Consider the following 21,478-nt stretch of genomic DNA (forward strand, 5'->3'; position numbering starts at 1 on the left):
CCCCAGCTAGGCAATGCCAAGCCCCTAATGACTGACTCCGCTTCAGGGCACACCTTAATATGTTAATGGCAAACCTGTAGGGTTGTATAATCCCACATCCATATTCTTACTGGCTTCTCCTTCACGTACTAATCCATTTGTTGAGCACCTACTGTGTGCCAGGTATTAGGCCACATTTCTGGCTGCAGTCTTTTGAAGAAACAGATGCATAAACAGGTATTTTCAATGCTGCATGTGACAAGTGCACAGGGAAAGCCTGCAGATCAAGAAGCACCTAACTCTGCCTCATGAGAGTGATGGTGGTGAGGGAAGGCTTCCCAGAGGAAGTGACACCAATGCTGAGGTTTAGAGGAGGAAAAAGAGCTTACAAGATGAAGGCAAGTGAGGGGGGTACATAGAATGGACTGCATGTTTACCATCTAGAGATGAGGGAAAACACAGTCTGTTCAGGAAACTACAGACACACCATTTAGTGTTGCTGTGGAAATTAAGGCAGGGGTCAGATCATAAAAGATCTACCAATCATGCCACAGAGGATAGATTTTATATTGAGGGTAATAGAAAGCCATTAAAAAATATAACCACAACAACAAACAAACAAACAATCCAATAAAAAAATGGGAAGAGGATATGAACAGACACTTCTCCCAGGAAGAAATACAAATGGCCAACAGATTAATGAAAAGATGCTCATCTTCTTTAGCTATTAGAGAAATGCAAATCAAAACTGCAATGAGATACCACCTCACACCTGTTCGATTAGCTATTATTAGCAAGACAGGTAATAGCAAATGTTGGAGAGGCTGTGGAGAAAAAGGAACCCTCATACACTGTTGGTGGGAATGTAAAGTAGTACAACCATTATGGAAGAAAGTAAGGTGGTTCCTCAAAAAACTGAAAATAGAACTACCTTATGACCCAGCAATCCCTCTACTGGGTATATACCCCAAAAACTCAGAAACATTGATACATAAAGACACATGCAGCCCCATGTTTATTGCAGCATTGTTCACAGTGGCCAGGACATGGAAACAACCAAAAAGCCCATCAATAGATGACTGGATAAAGAAGATGTGGCACATATACACTATGGAATACTACTCAGCCATAAGAAATGATGACATCGGAACATTTACAGCAAAATGGTGGGATCTTGATAACATGATACGAAGCGAAATAAGTAAATCAGAAAAAACCAGGAACTGCATTATTCCATACGTAGGTGGGACATAAAAGTGAAACTAAGAGACATTGATAAGAGTGTGGTGGTTACGGGGGGGAGGGGGGAATGGGAGAGGGAAAGGGGGAGGGGGAGGGGCACAAAGAAAACAAGATAGAAGGTGACAGAGGACAATATGACTTTGGGTGATGGGTATGCAACATAATTGAACGACAAGATAACCTGGACTTGTTATCTTTGAATATATGTATCCTGATTTATTAATGTCACCCCATTAAAAAAATAAAATTATTAAAATTAAAAAATATATATATATATATATAACCAACCTGTGCCACAATTCTAGAGGTCAGCAAGTTGGTTACATTTAGCCCCAGAGGAGAAAGTTGAAACCTACAGAAAAACAGTACTTTACCCACACCACACAGCTAATTAACCTCAGAGTTCATATCATGTCAAAAAACAAACAAAATAAAACTAACATTCCTTCATCACCCACAGTACCAGGCAGTGGGTAGACTCTCCATATAACTTCCTCTAGTCCTGACCACACACCTACAAAGCCAGGTGTGATGATTCTTATTTTATAGGTGAGGAATCTGAGGCTTAGAAAGATTAAATCATTTGCTAGAGTCCATCAGAGCACAATACTTAGTGAGCGTCTACAGTGTATCAGGGGCTGTGGGAAGCAGCAGGGATACAATAATAAAGGAAGAAACAAGAACTTATCACAGGTCTGCAGCCAAAGTTCCCACCTCTCCACTAGCCCAGAGCTTCTCACTCTAAGTCATGCACACACATCACCTGGGGACATTGTTAAGATGCAATTCTGAGTCTATGGGCTACAGGAGGGACCCAAAATTCTGCATTTTTAACAAGTTTCCAACTGATGCCGATGGACCCCATTTGAGTAGAGTCTATCTCACTCTCCCCTCCAGCATCCCAGCCCTTCGTCTGGTCCTCTGTGCTCTGGACCCTGCTGCTTTTGGCACTCTGGTTACCTCTGAGTTGTTCTCAGCCAGGTAATAAACAGCTACACAGCAGGCAATGGCCACTCCGGTAGAGACAACCCAGGCGGCCAGGTGGACTGACAAGCGGGTGAGCCGCTGACTGAGCGTTAACTTGACGTTCTCCTGACGGATTTCTGAGAGGTTCTCCTATAAACACAAGAAAGTCACATTGGCCCACAGACCAGCAGATTGGGACCGTGCTCCCGAGGAAAGTACCCCGGAGTCGTGAAACTCTGGAAGAATGAGAAGTTAATATCTGCAATCCTTTTGACAAAGCCCTTTTGTTTAGACATTCTGCTTGCTTTCTTTTTAATCAGTTATTTTTATAGACCAGGGTTTCTCAACTTTGGCACTATTGATATTTGTGTCCAGCTCCGTGTTGTGGCAGCCGCCCAGTGCATTGTGGGATGTTTAGCTGCATCTATCCACTAGGTGCTAACAGCACCCCTTCCCCAGTTTAGAAACAACCAAAAATACATGACCATATATTTCCCGAGGGGCAAAACTGTCCTGGGTGGAAAACCACTGGGTAAAAGTTTAAACCTGAAACTATAAGGTCAAGAAGTACTTACATTTAACATTTTATAAATTGCTAAACTGCCCTCCAGTAAGCTTGTACTAATTACAAAGCCACCTTGTCATGTGATAATAATGTTCATTTCCCTACACTGTCACAAGCACCAGGCATTATAAACGTTCTTTTGTGTTTTTTTTCTCTTTTTTTTTGGCCAATCTCATGAGTAAAAAAAAAAAAAAAATCATTATTACTTTAAGAAAAGTTACAGAGATACTGAAGGAGAGAGGGAGACTGGGAGTGGGGGAAGGTGTCGTAAAAAGCAAGTTTGCCTTACTTACCCTTATCTCAGTGCTGAGATTCTTCTGTTTCAGCTTCACAGCCCTTTTATGAGTGATGGTGAAGTCCCAGCAAAAAATAAGTTTAGTGATCCCTCTGGAGTAGATGTGGGGGTTAATGAAGTTGTTCCGGAAATATCTGGCCATGCTAGGGAAGGCAGAAACCAAAATACCCAACGCTTACTCGGACAAGCATTGGGGAGTGCATGGATTAAAACAAAGGGCAGTGCTGTCTCTAACAGTGAAAGGCAACATGGAAGAGTTAACTCCAAGTTCTTCTGGAACAGCGTGATCACAAACATAATGGTTAAATGCTCTGGCTTTAGGATCTGACAAGGCTGACTTACAATCCTAAATTGCCAACTGGGGAATCTTAGTCATTCTAACTGCTCCAAGCCTCAGTTTCCACATCTATATGATAGTGATAAGAAATAGTATTCACCCCACAGAGTTATTATGAGAGGTGTGTTAGCTTCCTGTTGCTGCTGTAACAAACTGCCCAAACTTAATGGCTTAAAATAATACAAAGTTTTTCTCTTGCTGAAAGTCAGCAATCAGAAAATGGATCTAAAATCAAGGTGTCAGCTGGGATGTATTCCTTCTGGAGGCTCTGGTAGAGAATCTGTTTCTTTCCCTTTTCCAGCTTCTAGAGGCTGCCCGCATTCCTTGGTTTGTGGCCCCTTCCTCCATCTTCAAAACCAGCAGAGTAATGTCTTACAATTTGTCTCTGACTTTGACCCTTCTGCTTTCCACAAATAAGGACCCTTGTGATTATATTGGTCTCACCTGGATAATCCTGGCTTACCTTCCCTTTTTAAGGTCCTTAACTTAATCACATCTGCAAAGTGCATTTTGTCAGGTAAGGTAACATAGTCACAGATTCTAGGGATTAAAATGTGGACATCTTTGGGAGGTGAGGGACATTATTCAGCTGACCACAAAAGTCAACGTAGTGCTCTGAGGATAAGCACTCAATAAAGGAGCTATTATTATCATGGAGATGTCTGGAGGACTCAATGAAATCAGGTTCAGGACAAATAAATGCTGAGTAAAATAGAAACTCTCTTTCCAAAATGTGCCACCACTGGTAATAGCAGCTTAGGAAGCATTTCCTAATTTGATAGGACAAAAAAATAGTCTCATTTTACTTTCAAATTATTGTGCTGGCAATGAGGTTGTAATGGATAGAATTGTGTCCCTTCTCCCCAAATTTCGTAAGTTAAGGTTCTAATATCCAGAACTTCAGATACTATTTGGAGATGGGATTTTTACAGATGTAATTAAGTTAAAATGAGGTCATTAAGGGTGGGCCCTAAACCAATATGACTAATAGCCTTATAAGAAGAGAAAATTAGGGCTCAGACATGGACAGAGGAAAGACCATGTGAGGATACAGAAAGAAGATGGCTATCTACCAGAAGATAGGCCCCGGAAGAAACCAACGCTGACAACACCTTGGTCCTGGACTTCCAGCCTCCAGAATTTGAGAATATAAATTTCTTGTTGCTTAAACCACCCAGACCTAGCAAACTAATACAGAGGTTGAACATATGTACTTCCTCTTTGACAATTATCATTTGACAATTGTTCCATCCATGTCCTTCTGTCCATATAACTTCTTGACTCATTGCATCCTTGTGTTCAGACTGACCAATTTCTTTTAAAGCACAATTTCTTTTATAGCATCTTTTCTGTCCTAACTGATAGTTCATGTTGCAGAACAAGGTAGGATCAGACAGATTACAGAGAAACTGTTTCCTAGATAACTTTCGAGTCTCTTGAATTTTGCCTAAATCTAAAAAGAGCTTAGAATTAGGAAATGCAGACACTTCATACCTGAATAGCAAACTGAAAAAGCAGATGACAAGACAGGCTGCAATGGTGAAGAGGTAGGCCAGCTGCATGTTGTAGGACGCCCCACCGTTCCCATGCTGGATCGTGGAATTGGTATAAAAGCCATAATACATCACTGTGTCATTGAAATAACCCTGCAGGGGACAGTAAGCCGTAGGTCAGTGAGTCTCTTGAGAAAACAATGAGTGACTATGGTCAGCACAGTTGACCACTTTTGTCTTGTAGAAGGTTGGACCAGTCAGTTTAGATCAGGGGTCCCCAAACTATGGCCCGCGGGCCACATGCGGCCCCCTGAGGCCATTTATCCGCCCCCACCGCATTTTCGGAAGGGGCACCTCTTTCATTGGTGGTCAGTGAGAGGAACACATTGACCATCTCATTAGCCAAAAGCAGGCCCATAGTTCCCATTGAAATACTGGTCAGTTTGTTGATTTAAATTTACTTGTTCTTTATTTTAAATATTGTATTTGTTCCCGTTTTGTTGTTTTACTTTAAAATAAGATATGTGCAGTGTGCATAGGGATTTGTTCATAGTTTTTTTTTATAGTCCGGCCCTCCAAGGGTCTGAGGGACAGTGAACTGGCCCCCTGTGTAAAAAGTTTGGGGACCCCTGGATTAGATGTTTGTTTGCAAGGGAAGAAGTAGCCAAGGCCACTGAGCACCTAGACATTTTATCACTAGGCTTTCAGAATTGGAAAAGAATCCCAAACCAGCAGAGTTTTACAATAGAGGGACCCAGCTGTTACCACCAGAACACGGTGACCAAGTGAAGCGTGACTAACAGCAGGATGCACGTTGAAGTAATTCAGAGTGGAATGTCCTGATATCTGTAATCAACTATAAAATGCCCCCCCAAAATAATAAGATAAAACAAATATGGCAAAATATTTACAATTTTAAATCTACCTAGTGTGGATGTTATTATACTGCTTTTTATTTTTCTGTATGTTTGAAATTTTTTAGAATAAAATGTTTCATAGATACAAATACACAAAATTTAAACAGTAATGAGAAAAAAAAATGACACAAGAATTTCATTTAAATGTACCTGTCCCAAGGGAAATCATTTTAACAGAAAAAGGAAAAAAAAAAAAGACAAATGGAAGAATCTTACTTTGAACATTCCCCCTGCAAGAGTCAGCAAACTTTTTCTGTAAAGAGCTAGATAAGTGAATGTCAGGCCAATGTGACAGCCCACAATGTCTCAACTCTGCTGATGCAGCAGAGAAGCAGCACAGACCCGCAAACTAACGAGTGCGGCTGTGCTCCCAAAGAACTTTATTTACGGACGCTGAAACATGAATTTCATATAATTGTCGCGCTTCTCAAAATGTTATCCTTCTTTTGAGTTTTTTTTCAAGCATTTAAAACTGTAGAAACCAATCTTAGTTCGCAGGCTGTGCAAAAACAGTTGGCCAGCCGGACTTGGCTCCAGGTTGCAGTTTTTTGACCCCTGGTCTCCAGACTCTCGGTGGCAGACTTCTCGCCCAGAAGTGAACTCACAAGGGAGGGCTGCGGGCCTCAAGAAACAGTTGGGTAAATATATCAAGGTCTCGTTTCTTTTTTTAAGTGAGAGGAGGGGAGATAGTGAGACAGACTCCCACATGTGCCCCGACCGGGATCCACCCAACAATCCCTATGTTGGGCTGATGCTCGAATCTACTGGCCCCGACTACAGGACTATAGGAGGGGAAGAGGTAGATAAGGGAAGTGGGGCCCGGAGAGAAGCAGATGGTCACTGCCCTTGTGTGCCCTGACCGGGGATTGAATCTGGGACATCCATATACTGGGCTGACACTCTATCTACTGAGCTAGCCAGCCAGGATCTCACGGTTTCTATTCAATGTGGAATAATGTGGACCTATGTAGATACCCAAGAGACACGGTAAAGCAAAATTGTTGCAAAACAAGACTTGTTGAACCCTATCCTTTCTCTTTTTCTCTTTTTTAAAGAATGTCTATCTACCTACCTGTCTATCTCTACCTACCTACTTACCTACCTACCTACCTACCTACCTCCTTACCTACCTATGTGTGTATGTCTCTATGGTTGTATAGGAAGAAAAACATGGGACAAAGATACCCTCTGAGCTGGGGAGTTAGGGAAGAAAAGTAAAATGGACTTCTCTTAGTTCTCTGTAGTAGGAGTTTTTCTAAAGGAGCATTAACTTTTGTAGGAGGGAAAGGTAGATCTATGAGCACTAATATGAGACATTTACTACATATTAGGTGAAGAAAGCAAGTCATAGGCAGTATTTACAAATAAATCATCTTTTGTAAAAATGAAAAAGGAGGCATATTGTGTTCTCAGGATTCTCAACAACACTAAGTGTTACCTGTGGAGGCAGAAATCCTCCTATGTCGAATTGTATATAAAAATATGTTACTTTGGGAGAAAAAAGAAGAACATTATTTAAACCACACTTTCCCCAGCAGCTGACTCCCAGGAAAAAGTAAGAGGTTTGGAACAGGGACCAGCAGCAAGTTGTGTCTCTGCATCTCTGAGGTGGTCAGACCAGGTGGGAGAACGGAGAACTTACCTCCCCAGTGAAAAATTCCAGTCCTGTGAATTGGAGGTTGTTGCTCCCGGCCACGGTAAACTGAGGGATTATGATGAAGCTGAAGGTCACAATGAATGAGAAAATGTTGAACTTCAAAAGCCACCTCAGGAAGTTGAAGTAAGACAGGACACTGGTTCCGAACTTGCCTCCGATGACCTTGAGCGTTTTCTGCCACAGGCTGATGGAGTCGAGCAGCTCCGACAGGCAGTTCCTGGCTCTCCGGTACACCTGGGGTTAGGACAAGGCTTGACATTCCCTCAACAAATATCTACAGAGGAGGTCCCGCCATAGCAAAAACAGCCACCATTTCTAGAGCCTTACAATATGCCAGGCACCTTACTAGGCATTTGCAAATGCCATTTAATTTAATCCACAAAACCACTTCCTAAAGTGGGTTTATTACTATTTTCCCAGGTTTGCTGTTGAAGGTGACACTCACAGTGGCTAAATTGCCCAAATAACTCAGATCTTCACACAGGCACCTGGCTTCCCCACACCTGCAGTGACCCAATTTTAATGGCTTTCAGTGAAACAGCTCTGAACTTAGTTCCTCTTCCCCATGGGCCTCCTTTCATTCCCACCTTCCTCTTTCCACCCTCTTGTGCTCATTTTACCAACTGCAGTAAAGGCTGACCCACCAGTGAAATGGAATTCAGGCACTGAGTGCAGCAGTTGAGCTCAAAGGTACGACGGGACTGCTTACTCTTCTCTTTGTCAACTATTTTCCTTGAGGGGGGATAGCAGAAGAAAGTGAGAGATATAAATGCTGTAATACTGTACATTCATTCCCAACATATTTACTGAGCACCTACTACATGCCAGGCTCAGTCCAAGGCAGAGATAAAGAGACCAATTTCAAATAAAATAAAATAATTACTAGTACATGAAATCTCAAAACAAGTTATTAAAAATAAAAGGAGGGACAAATTTTCTTGCCTCATGGAACTGACATCCTAGTTGGAAGAGAAAGACAGTAAGCAGAAAGTATAATAATAAAGTGGTGAGGACCTGGCCGTTTGCTCAGTGGATAGAGCATCAGCCGGCATGTGGATGTCCCGGGTTCGATGCCTGGCCAGGGCACACATGAGAAGTGACCATCTGCTTCTCTTCCCCTTTCTCTCTCCCTTCTCTCTTTCTTCCTGTCTCGCAGACTGTGGCTCGACTGGTCTGAGCCTCAGGTGCTGAGGAGAGCTTGGTTGATTAGAGCCTTGAACCCAGATAGGAATTGCCAGGTGGATCCCGGTTGGGGTGCATGCGGGAGTCTATCTCCCCTGCTCTCACTTAAAAATAAATAAATAAAATTTAAAAAATAGAATGGCTAAACTGTATGATATATTAGAAGGTGATTTATACTATGGGGAAGAAAAAGGAAAACATAACAGGGTTAGAAGGAATGCTGAGCTGGTACCGTGTGACAATTTGAAATAGGGCGACATTTGAATGAAGTCTTGGAAGTAGAGAGGGCTTTGTTGTATATGAATAAGAGACTGTCCCGTGCATAGGGACCCTTGAAGCCTCAAGGAGACTGAGATGGCTGGAATGTTCTATTCCAGGATCCCATCCAACATTGCAGTTAGTTGTCATGTCTATTTGTTTGTTTATTTATTTATTTATTATGTAAATTGATATTAGAGAGAGAGAGAGAGAGAAGCATTCATTTGTTGTTCCACTTAGTTGTACATTTATTGGACACTTCCCATATGTTCCCTGACCGGGGACTGAACTCACAACCTTGGCGTTTCGGGACAACGCTGTAACCTACTGTGCTTAACTGGCTAGGGCCTGTTGGTTGATCTTTGTTTGTGCCCTGACTGAGAATAAAAACTGCAACCTTGAAATATTAGGATGATGCTCTAACCCAGTGGTCCCCAACCCCCGGGCCGCGGACCGGTACTGGTCTGCAGAGAAAGAATAAATAACTTACATTATTTCCGCTTTATTTATATTTAAATCTGAACGATGTTTTATTTTTTAAAAATGACAAGATTTCCTGTTACATCCGTCTAAGACTCACTCTTTTTTTTTTTTTTTTTTTTACAGAGACAGAGAGAGAGTCAGAGAGAAGAATAGATAGGGACAGACAGACAGGAACAGAGAGAGACAAGAAGCATCAATCATTAGTTTTTCGTTGCACATTGTGACATCTTAGTTGTTCATTGATTGCTTTCTCATTTGTGCCTTGACCGCGGGCCGTCAGCAGACCGAGTAACCCCTTGCTTGAGTCAGCGACCTTGGGTCCAAGCTGGTGAGCTTTTGCTCAAACCAGATAGCCCACGCTCAAGCTGGTGACCTCGGGGTCTTGAACCTGGGTCCTTGGCATCCCAGTCCCATGCTCTATCTACTGCGCCACCACCTGGTCAGGCTAAGACTCACTCTTGACGCTTGTCTCGGTCACGTGATACACTTATCCGTCCCACCCTAAAGGCCGGTCCGTGAAAACATTTTCTGACATTAAACCGGTCCGTGGCCCAAAAAAAGGTTGGGGACCACTGCTCTAACCAACAGAGTACCCTGCCAGGGCTGCCTTATCTCTTTAGAATACTCAAATATGTAACAGTTTCTCAGACTTTCTTCGTTTATGATGACCCTACAGTTTTGAGGAGTCGTGGTGGGTATTTTGTAAGATGTCCCTCAGTTTGGGTTTGACTGACTTTTTTCTCTTATTAGACTAGGATTACAAGTTTCAAGAGAGAGTGCCACAGAGGGGATATGTCCTTCTGGTCACATGACTTATCTCTGAGGATGTCAACCTTGATCACCTGGCTGAGGTAGTGTTAGATGGACTTCATTCACCTCTGGAACATGACTTCCACACACTACTCTTGGGATGCTGGTCACTAAGCACACACAGCCTACACCCTGGGAGACCACAGATTATGTGGAATTTTCTGTAGGAAGATGGTCTTTTTTCTTGCATTTATTTATTTTTTATTTTTCTGAGATGGGGACAAAGTAGAAGATTGAGTTTGGTGTCAAATCTGGGAAAGAACAAAAGCATTTGGTCCATACCTAAGGTTCCTTTTCTCTTCCATGGTCCTCGGCTGATTCCTGATGGCTTTAATTCTATCTCTAGAGTTCATGGGTATGAGAGACGCGATTAACTTTTGTCCTATGGAAGAAAATAAAACAGAATTTAATTTCTTTCTGTTTAATAAAATAACGGCATTTAAAAATATGGTGCTGAAGATAGAGCATGCTTTTATAAGAGCACAAGGAAAGAAGAATGTACTGATCCCAAAGGTCACAGAGAAAAACAAGATGATAACATGTATCTGTGTTAAATCTCAAAACCAAAGAAAATGATGTCTGCGCAGAATTCCAATTCAATATGTTCCTTTTCCATGAAAACATCATCCTGTACATTAATATCTTTCACTTCATACCCCACACCGCTTTCTCTTGCCTCCTGGACTTCAGACCCCAGCATCCTCTTACAGTGCTTGACTGTTGTCAGATGCCCTGCCACCTGGAATGACTCCCCCACCTTTTCTCCCGATATCTCATAATCACATTTGGAGTCAGCGTGGCAGATACTGTTGGTGGCCTATCTTCAAGTCATCTCTCCTTTTCAATAGAATCCCAGTTTTGTTTGGAAATCTACCCTCTCCCTCCCATGGCCCTGAGCTTCTGCAGGGTAGGACCCGTCTCCAGGTACAGGGTACAGGTCCCAGTGAGTCCAAGCCAATCCTGAGGTCTTGTCCCCTTGCATGTGACCGGTATAGGTGCAGACATATGACCCACCTGATGTCTTAAAACTAAAAAACCCTGGGGATCACTTGGAAGCTGTCTTTGCTTCTTTGCTCCAGCATCTTAACTACCTGGAATGTTTTCACGTGAAGTACAAGGAGTGTCCACGTCCACACTCTCTGCGCTATGAAGGGACTGAGAAAACGATTCATTCAGAGATGTTGAAAACCGTAACAACTGCTTGGCCTTTCTGTCATTTTGGTGGCTGGAAATCTGAATGTCTGTCACATCGATATTAGGTATGGATGAGACCATGTTGAAGCTCGAGTTCACCAGCATCTTTGTCGGAACATTCAGATTTGAGGATAGATGGCTTTGGACCCCAGATGGAACATTCTCAACATCTACGATTATTTCATTTACTTGATCATCAGAGAGCATCTCTCAACTCCCTCAAGCTTAATTCTGCACTGGGGTTGGGCTTCCACAGACCTCACATGGCTGTCCTGCCGGCATTGGCCAGAACCACCGAAAAGAGTGATAGCATCACAGAGGGATGCTCCATTCACATTTCTTTTAAATGCCAAGGATGAGATCGCCAAAGCCAGTCCCACACAAATCACAGTATAACTCCCCACATCTACAAGAGCTGAGTCTCCTAGGAGGAGGCGTGTTGTCCTGAAGAGAGGTCTGTCTCGGTAGCTATGTAAGAAACCGGAAACAGAATCCTTCATTCAAGACAATGGGATTCTAGAAACAGAAGGCAGAGAGTCTTCTAAGTGACTCATAATCAAAAGGCAAGGTTTTCTTTTTCATTTGGTGTCTCTGGCCTGAAACTTATATTTTATATTACAATAATTTTACATGCCTATATAGAACCAGAGAGGTTTATAGCGAAACAATTATTGTCTCTTGATTGCCTCGGTTGGCCAACCCCGATGCTTGTCTGCCTCTCAACATCCAGTCTCCATTTTTCTCCTACCAGCGGAAGCCTCCTTTCCTGGGTATACACTGGGCTCAGGTAAAATTCTCCCAGCTTCCTTTGTGGCTAAGGGTGGACCCGTGACGCCATTCAGCCAATGAGACGATGTGGCTTCCAGGAATGCCCTTTAAAAGGTGAGAGTTTGCCTGGTTTTATTTTTCTGTCCTTCATCCATTCTCCTTCTTCCTGACCACAAGCTCCATTTTGAAAGCAAGAGGACAAACATTCACTTGCTAAGAATAGTGGAGAAAAAAAAAAAGCTCCAGAAGGAGCCCCAGTCGTTGACAGCGTAGGGGCAGTGCTGCCGTACAAACTTGGACTCCCTCCCTCCACACTGCCAGTTACATGAGAAAAGCCACCCTTTGCTAAGCCACCATCCTACTTCGTTCGGTGCCAGGCACCTGAACACAATTCCTATCCCATTGATCTGGTTTCAAAATCAGCTCAGCCAAGCTGTTTATTTAATAATTGGAGATATTGCGGTGCAGGGTAACGAAGTGACCCTCCTCCTCATCACACTCATTAAATGGCAGGATGGGGCCCTGGCCGGTTGGCTAGTGGTAGAGCGTCGGCCTAGCGTGCGGAGGACCCAGGTTCGATTCCCGGCCAGGGCACACAGGAGAAGCGCCCATTTGCTTCTCCACCCCTCCGCCGCGCTTTCCTCTCTGTCTCTCTCTTCCCCTCCCGCAGCCAAGGCTCCATTGGAGCAAAGATGGCTCCTTGGCCTCTGCCCCAGGCGCTAGAGTGGCTCTGGTCGCGGGATCCTGGTCAGGCGCGTGCGGGAGTCTGTCTGACTGTCTCTCCCTGTTTCCAGCTTCAGAAAAATGAAAAAAATGTAAAAAAAAAAAAAAAAATGGCAGGATGGGACTAGCACTCTACTCCTCCCCACCAACGATAATTAACAGTAACGATACTTGCCATGATAGCAAGACAGGTACTTTAAATAATGTATATTATTTAATTTTCATAATCACATTTTAAAGTAAGTACTATAATAGACCCCATTTTATAGCTAAGCAAACTGAGGTCACAAAAAGCAGTAAGTAGCAGAGCAAACCCAGGTCTGTCTGGCCCCAAAGCAGGGCCCGCTAATCACTTCACCCTGGCCCCTTCCTGTTACAAGATGTTGAATTATCACTCATTCATTCATAAAAGTATGAATATTTATGTGCACCTACTGTGTGCCAGGCACTTTCTTAGGTGCACAGCATAATCCATCAAAGTGATGCTTTGTCAGAAGGCTGTTTTCCAATTAATTGTACATGGTCTGAGAATCAGAACTAACTCAAAGCAAAATGGTGAGAAAAGCCAGTTTCATCATTGGGTCCTCCATTTCTTTACTTCTCTCTGTTTTCTGGGGGCTCCTTTTTTTTTTTTTATCAGAGGCCCCAAACCTCATGCTCGCTAGATAGAGCAGTCTAATGAAGTTTAAAGACATTTCCTCTCGCCAGTAGTTAAAGCCATTCTCTGCCCCCGTGGGAACCCAATGGAGATTGTTTATGTCTCCATGATTTTCCCTCCAAGTAGCAATAGCTAACCCTTTTGGAGGATACACACTTCCTCGAGAAGTTTTCTAAGAATGAGGCTAAATTTTATCATGTAGACTAGGGGGTCTGAAGGTGAGAGATACTGCAGTCTTAAGTCATGGGGCTCCTCAATTTGCATTATTACATTGAGGATGCCATGGTTTCATTTCTTGTTCACAGATTTGCCTCTAGGTTCCAGCCTTCCCTGGCCTCTCTCCTCTGTTGCTTCCTTTTTGTTTCTTAGTCTCTATGATCAGACATTCATTGAGACACCTAGTAATCATTACAGTTTCCTGGCTGATTTCAAAGCCTTCTATCTTTCGTCAGTCCAACTGCTTCGCCACTCCACCATCGCTAATAATTCTATGATGATTCAGAAAAAACATTGATGAATGCACTGCCACCTCACCCACAGATGTATTAGCCACAAGGTGTAAAACTGATTAGTCCACATGTAGGCATTTGGCCCCAAAGAGTGCTGGGCAGAGCCTCTCCCCAGCATTGACTAATAGACCCAGGGAGAAAGAAAGGCTTTCTAATGAGGGTGTGTATCTAGGCCTGCTGTTGGTCATGCTCCCTGGACTGTGAAAAAGGCCTGGCTATGAGGTGAAGCTCAAAGGAAGCTGAGCTGAGTCAAGCACAGATGGAGAAAAAAAGAATCCAGGAGGCACTAAACCCCTAGCTCTACACTTAGAGATCCTGTAACTTATTCAACAAATTAATTCAACAAATACCTCCAAGCACCAGCCATCTGCCAGGCACTGTGCAGGTGCTGGAAGGTAATTCTACCTTCAATTCTTTGTTTCCCCTTAATCCTTCCCCCCCTACAAGCCAATAAATTCACACTGGGCCAGTGTGACATGGGTTTCTGTCACTTGTAAACAGAAAAGTGCTAATGAAACCATCTTCACCTCAATATCCAAGAGAGAAAAAAATCTGCATGTCTAAAAGAAAACCCCATTGTCAAACATTTAGGAAGTACTGCTTAGTTACCATACCAGAGGCTAAAAGGAAATGGCTATGTCTGTGGTGCTTGAACGTTCCTTGTCTAGCATTAAATTTTTGGTCACTGTCCATTTAAGCCTTACCTTGGGGTGACCTGTGCCAATCACTACCAGATGGTGGGTTTCCATAAGGTTGGCTGGGGCTATTTTCATCCACATAAGCAGGGTTCACTGGAATGAAGAGGTAGGAGACATCACCATTAATCCTGCCACACTAGCTATTACCGAGCATGTAATGGTCAGTAAGGCTGAGACCTTGACCTTGATGTTCTAATAGACTAATAATTAAGCTCTTGGTTGAAAAATAGGACTCACATACACAAACGATGCTGTTAAATACAAACAACCTTGATCAATGGTTTTCATTTGACTACAAGCCATACTTAAAAAATAATTGTTACATTGAGATCTGGGACGTACCAACACATGTATAACTAAAACACAAATTTCACAAACAATGCTTTGCTTGACTACATAAACAGCACTCTGATATGTTTTTATTCTTTTCCATTCTTCTCTATTTCATTTTTTAAAATTAATTTTATGACTTGTTAATGAGTGATACTCAGAGTTTGAAAAATACTTGTCTAGGAGGGAGGGATGAATAGACAGAGCATCAGGGATTTTAGAGTAATGAAAATATTCTGTATGATAATGATGGATTCATGTCATTATACATTTGTCCAAATCCATAGATGTATAACGCCAAGCGTGAACACTGATGTGAACTGCGGACTTTGGGTGATAATGTAGGTCCATTGATTGTAATAAATATACCACTCAGGTGGGGATCTTGATAATGGGAGAGGCTACATTATGGAGGCTGAGGATATATGGGAAATTTCTGTTACCTTCCTCTCAATTTTACTGTGTACCTAAAAAACAGTCTTATTAATTTTTAATTAAGTAAAAGATACTTGTCTAGGTAATTATAGAAGTTCCTTCCTAGCATTTTCTGATGAGGCATTAATGCATTTCAAATATGACATAATTTTCTTAGGGACAGAGGTCAGTCACAGCATATCTACGACAGTGTCACATTTCAATATTTTTATTCAGCCCATGTTAAACATTAAAGGCTCATCTCCTCAAAAGAGAAAATGGAGCATATTTTCATGGTGACATGCACACTATAACACTTCAGGAGGTTCTGGAACTTTCCAAAGATCATTTCCCAGGTTTGCTACTTATTAACATTGTGCCGTGTCCTTGGACATGTTACTTAACCTCTCTGAGTTTTAATATCTTAGTCTCTAAAACACAGATTATATCTTTTTCATTAATGACTCTATAAGTTATCTTTCTAGACATTCTTTCTTCATTGCCTTCCCACATGAAATGTTAATACCACAAATAGACTGATTATCAGACTGTATATCTGTTTATGTCAGTATGTGTATCTGTGCTTTCTATATTAAAAAGAAAAAGGTTACTTATGGCCTTTTACAAATCAAATTTTCATCCCTTAGGATTGATTCTGCCACATTGATAATGCATGACATAAGGTTTAGTAGCCAACATGCATGTTTTCCGTGCAAATGTGTAGTAGTCAGTATTTTTCATCAGGGCAGCCATGCATCCCATCCCTCCTCCCTGCTTGCTTCAGACTCCCCCACCGGCTCCTTCAGGGCTGAGCAATTCTCCCTCTGCATCAACCAGCACTTGGGTCCCTCGTTCTGTTCTTGGCTGAACACTCCCTCTCTTTTCTGGTCCCCACGAGCTCTAAATTTCTGTAACATTGACTTATACGTAATAAAATGGCTTCAACTACCAGTAACAGTCCCTTTTCCCTCCAACAAGGTAAGGACTGGTGGAACTTCCTTTGCCTCCCAGAGCTAACCCTCACACACAGCAGATTTTGAAGAGGATGCAATTTTTCACATATTACTAGTCTTCTTGCTAATTTTCTTTAGTCTTTCCTCTTTTTTTGTTTAATTTTCCTTAGTCTTACTATGCTGGTGTCAGCTACCCACTTAGGCTTTAAATAAGTTGAGGACAGAGCTACTTCGTATTCCATTTGCCTGACAGTAGGTTTGGGAGGCACAGGTGCTGACCATCTGATCACCTTTAGGATGAGCTAAACAAAACTAGCCATGGGCAGCACACTAACTGACTTTAACCTACTGATTTTGTTTGCCCAGCCCAGTGTTTCTACTTTTTTATTATTATTTTGGAGCATGTAAAAATCAGGAGATTTCACACAAAAACAAAGATTTCTCGTTTCTTTTGAAAAATACTATGATCTGGCCACCCTGAACCCACATTTCCGCATAACCACAATGCATCAAATCTGAACATTGGCCACCTCACGTACTCACAACTCCTACTTGGCCCACTCTGATAACTTATGATACTGCTTGTTCTCTAGACTTTGAGTTCTTGTAAAGAGGGTATGTGAGTAGAGAGGGATAAACCATTCTTCTATTACTATAAATCTTTAATGATTGCTGCCTTAAGTCCACTAAATTTTACTTTCTTCCCAAGATATGATTCTCATCTTAACAAATACTTACCATAGCTATTGCTAGAGTGGTCATAAGGATTTGCTTCCTCCATGGATTTCATTTCAATGCTTTCAGGATAATCTTCATTCCTTCTTGCAAGCAAGCCCAAGGGGCTGTCACCCACATGATGAAATGAGGGCTGTATTGAAGATGTTTTGCTGAGCACCCTGAAATCCCAAAATGATGAATCAATATTCATTCAGTAACATGGTAAGGATAGTCATCCATCCATCTATCCATCTATCCATCCATTCATTTCACAAATGCCAACTGAGTGCTAATCATGTATTAGGCAAGGGTTGGGGGGTGAGGACATAAAGTAAAGGCATGGGGTGTCTGTCTACCATCGAGAACCTCCCAAAACAATCTGGTAGAGCTTCTTTGAAACAATCACAAGCAATTATAATACAAGTAGTAACTAATGAGTATCAAAAAATAAGCCCAAGCAGTTCAGAGGAAGGAGAGAGGAATTCTGGCTGGGAGTTTGGGGGGTAAATCTACATCCAATCTGGGATTGGAAGGATAAATTCATACAAAAAGAGTTAGGAGGAGGTCATTCCAAGGATGAAGAACAGCATAAATAAAGATGTGAGGCAAGAAAGTGTTGACTGTAAAAGGGAATGGTATGAAAATCAATTAACCTGGAACAATGGTTCCCAATTTTATGTATATACCAATTCCCAGGCTTCACCCAGACAATTAAATCAGAAGCTCTGAAAGTTGGGCCCTGGCATTGTTTTTGAAGTTCCCCAGGTGATCAGTTAATTTTAAGGATCAACCAAAGTCAAGAACCACTGACCTTGGATATAAGGTTAAGGTGGAGAAAGGATAGGAGAGGAGAAGGGAGGTCAAGTCAGGCTGGTTTTTGACTGGCATCTTACAATTTTCCCAGTACATGCTTATTCTTAAATGTTCTCACAGGTGTGGTGGCCTTTCCCCCAAAGTTTATAGGGACTCATGGAAGATAAAAAGCAAAAGAGTGACAGGGTCATAAGTATATTTTGGAATGATGAATCAGGCGGGGGACAAGATCGAAGAGGGCATTTTGACCTGGTCTTGTTAACCCTACTTTTTAGGACCTGAAGACATTTTGACCCTGCTACACACACAAATCTCATATTTTTGTTACTCAAGATAAATACAAGTCATTAGTTTTTGTTGATGTCATAAATATCACTAGTAAAAACAGTACGTGCAAAAATGAGACTCATATTGGTTAAAATTTCACGTGGTAAAATTTGTTATAGAAAAAAAAAACCCTGACCAAAGAATCACATCTTGTTGGACACATGAACATTGAAAACTTTAACCCCCCAAAAATTAAAGTTAGTAAGACTGAGTCACCCAAACTAGCACTGTAACGTTCAGAACTACATTTAGTAAAATTTGTCAACGACAAAAAAATTGCTGGAAGATTAAAGTTATTTTATAGCTCAGCCATAAAGATAATCAATGGAGGAATTAAATTGTGTTCATGCAGTTAGTTCTTCAAGACATTTTATTTACTACAATGCATTCCTGTTGATATACTTCTGGTTAAAATGTTGTAACTATCAAGTGTTAACCTTATCAAATCTTTGACCTACAAAATAGCAGGTCAAAACCGTGGGGATCTGCCTGATTGGTGGTGGTGCAGTGGGTAGAGCGTCAAACTGGGAGGCTGAGGTCCTAGGTTTGAAACCCTGAGGTCACCAGGTTGAGTGCTGGCTCATCCAGCTTGAGCACAGGCTTGCTGGCTTGACCCCAAAGGTCGCTGGCTTGACCCCAAAGGTCATTGGCTTGAGCAAGGGGTCACTGGCTTGGCTGCAGCCCCTTGGTCAAGGCACATATGAAAAGCAATCAATGAACAACTAAAGTGAAGCAACTATGAGTTGATGCTTCTCATCTCTCTCCCTTCCTGTCTCTCTCTTTCTCTCTCAAAATTTTTTAAAAATTAAAATGCATTAAGAAAAAACAGTGGAGATCTCAATGTTTTTCAGGAATTGGATACTAAATGGAGATTGGGAGAGTGTTATCCAAGCAAGAGGTGATGAAAGATTATGTTCAGGTAAAAGTTTGAAGCCTCAGGCTGAGAGCCATGGCCCAGGTGAAGTCTACAGGTAGGTATGAAAGTTTCACCACAACTTCAGGTCACAAAAACCACCATACGTGTCCCTAACCCATACAATGCAACCAAGTTTCATTGACTCAACCCCCAGCCCAAGTGGAGAGAGATGCCTGCACTTACTCCCTGGTCATTTCCGGAGCATCCGAGGAGCCATAATCATGACCATCCTCAGCGTTTGGGTAATCAGGCTCTCCCCAAAAATCTGGCGAGTTCTGGTAGTCCTCGGCACCACGATAGTCTGGTTTCCTTAAAAAGTTTGGAGAGTTAGGTTGACGTTCAGCTCCTGGATAATCAGGCTCTCCCAGAGTGTCTATATATGATTTGGTTCTGGAACCAGTATATTCCTGACTCCTTCTAGAGCCTGGATGGCTGGAACTGGCTCTGGGGTCAGGATGGTTAGCATGTCCCTGAGCTCCAGGATAGTCTGGTTCTCCCAAGGAGCCAAGATAATCAGGATTTCTTCTGGAGCCTGCATAGTTTCCACTGCTTCTAGAACCTGCGAAGTCAGGATTTGGTTGAGATTCAGAGTAATCCGGTTTTTTGAATGAATGTGGATGGTATGCATTGTTCCAAGATCCAATATAATCAGGCTTTTCCAGAGATGTGGGATAGTCTGAATTTTTTCTGGAGCCTACAGGGTATGGATTGCTCCTGGTGCTTTGGTAGCCTGGATTACTCTGAGATCCAGGATAATCTGGTTCTGCCAGAGATGTGGGATAGTCTGAACTTCTTCTGGAGCCTGCAGAGTAGGGATTGCTCCTGGTGCTTTGGTAGCCTGGATTACTCTGTGATCCAGGATAATCTGGTTCTGCCAGAGATGTGGGATAGTCTGAACTTCTTCTGGAGCCTGCAGAGTAGGGATTGCTCCTGGTGCTACGGTAGTCTGGATTACTCTGAGATCCAGGGTAATCTGGCTCTGCTAGAGATTCAGGATAGTCTGAAACTGGGTTTCTTCTGGACTCTGCAGAGTAAAGATTGTTTCTGGTGCCAGGAGAGTCTGGATTACTCAAAAATCCAGGATAATCTGGTTTTGCTAGAGACCTGGAATAGTCTGGACTTGTTCTGGGGTCTGCAGAGTATGGGTTGCCCCTGGTTTTGGAGTAATTTGAGTTGTTCAGAGGGCCTAGAGAATCGGGATAATCCTGAGTTTTAAAATACCCCTGTGTGTGGTTCTGAGCCCCTGAGTAGTCAGGGTCTTCTGGATCTTCCTTATACGCAGTATTCCTGTAGTAGGCAGACATGCTGGTACAGCTCCTTTACCCTGGGGACGTCTTTTTAAATCTGAAAAACAAAAAGGAAGGAAAAGGTCAGATGTTTTCCTTTCCTCCCTATAGAGATTGCTGGTTATCTTTCAGTATTTGTCCTCCTTTCTTTCATAGTTGGGTACTCAGTTGCCCAGAATAAAGTCTATGTTTCCCAGCCTCCTGTGCACCTAGGTGTGGCCATTACCATGATCAATGGGATGTGAGCAGAAGTCATATATACAACTTCCAGGTTGTGCTCCTAAAGGGGAGGGGTATCCCTCCTATTCTCAGTCCTTGCTTCTTGTGGGCTGCAGTGTAGAAATGATGGTGTGCCATCTAGGGCACTGGTCCCCAACCCCCGGGCCGCGGACCGGTACTGGTCCGTGGGCCATTTGGTACCGGTCCGCAGAGAAAGAATAAATAACTTACATGATTTCCGTTTTATTTATATTTAAGCCTGAACAATGTTTTATTTTTTAAAAATGACCAGATTCTCTCTGTTACATTCATCTAAGACTCACTCTTGACGCTTGTCTCGGTCACATGATGCATTTATCCGTCCCACCATAAAGGCTGGTCTGTGAAAATATTTTCTGACATTAAACTGGTCCGTGGCCCCAAAAAGGTTGGGTACCACTGATAGGGCATGCACACAAAGGCAACACCCACACTAGGGATAGCAGCACAACAGAAGGAAGAAGCTGGGTTGCTGATATATCATCTTGGGCATTTATGTAAAACAAAACAGAAACATTTATCTTATGTAAACTGTTTTTTGGGTCTCTGATACATGTGGCCAAACTTATATCCTGACCAATATAATCCCTCGGTTGGGAGAGAGGGGTACAATGATCCAAAAGATTGGAAGGAACAAGGACCTTTTGAGTACTTTATTGCCTAGTGGTTCTAGGGTTCAATGCATAAATTAGTATGTGTGCTCAAAAGAAGAATAGTTAATGGTAAATAG

At 42.4% G+C, this 21,478-nt stretch overlaps 1 protein-coding gene across 10 annotated transcripts in view; it reads right to left on the reverse strand.

The window, feature by feature from the left end:
* Positions 1–21,478, reverse strand: part of TMC5 (transmembrane channel like 5) — a 74,600-nt gene that overhangs the window by 26,429 nt on the left and 26,693 nt on the right. For all 10 annotated transcript variants that reach the window (XM_066382514.1, XM_066382515.1, XM_066382513.1 and 7 more), the window contains 9 exons: positions 19,388–20,548; positions 17,170–17,327; positions 14,741–14,827; positions 10,467–10,566; positions 8,096–8,183; positions 7,437–7,685; positions 4,879–5,030; positions 3,046–3,190; positions 2,182–2,337 (listed from right to left, as the gene is read on the reverse strand). In XM_066382514.1, the coding sequence (XP_066238611.1) occupies positions 2,182–2,337; positions 3,046–3,190; positions 4,879–5,030; positions 7,437–7,685; positions 8,096–8,183; positions 10,467–10,566; positions 14,741–14,827; positions 17,170–17,327; positions 19,388–20,508 (2,256 nt within the window). In that variant the 5' untranslated portion in view covers positions 20,509–20,548. The remainder of the gene's footprint in view (positions 1–2,181; positions 2,338–3,045; positions 3,191–4,878; positions 5,031–7,436; positions 7,686–8,095; positions 8,184–10,466; positions 10,567–14,740; positions 14,828–17,169; positions 17,328–19,387; positions 20,549–21,478) is intronic.

This window comes from Saccopteryx leptura, chromosome 4, assembly GCF_036850995.1.
Source record: "Saccopteryx leptura isolate mSacLep1 chromosome 4, mSacLep1_pri_phased_curated, whole genome shotgun sequence".
NCBI lineage: Eukaryota > Metazoa > Chordata > Mammalia > Chiroptera > Emballonuridae > Saccopteryx > Saccopteryx leptura.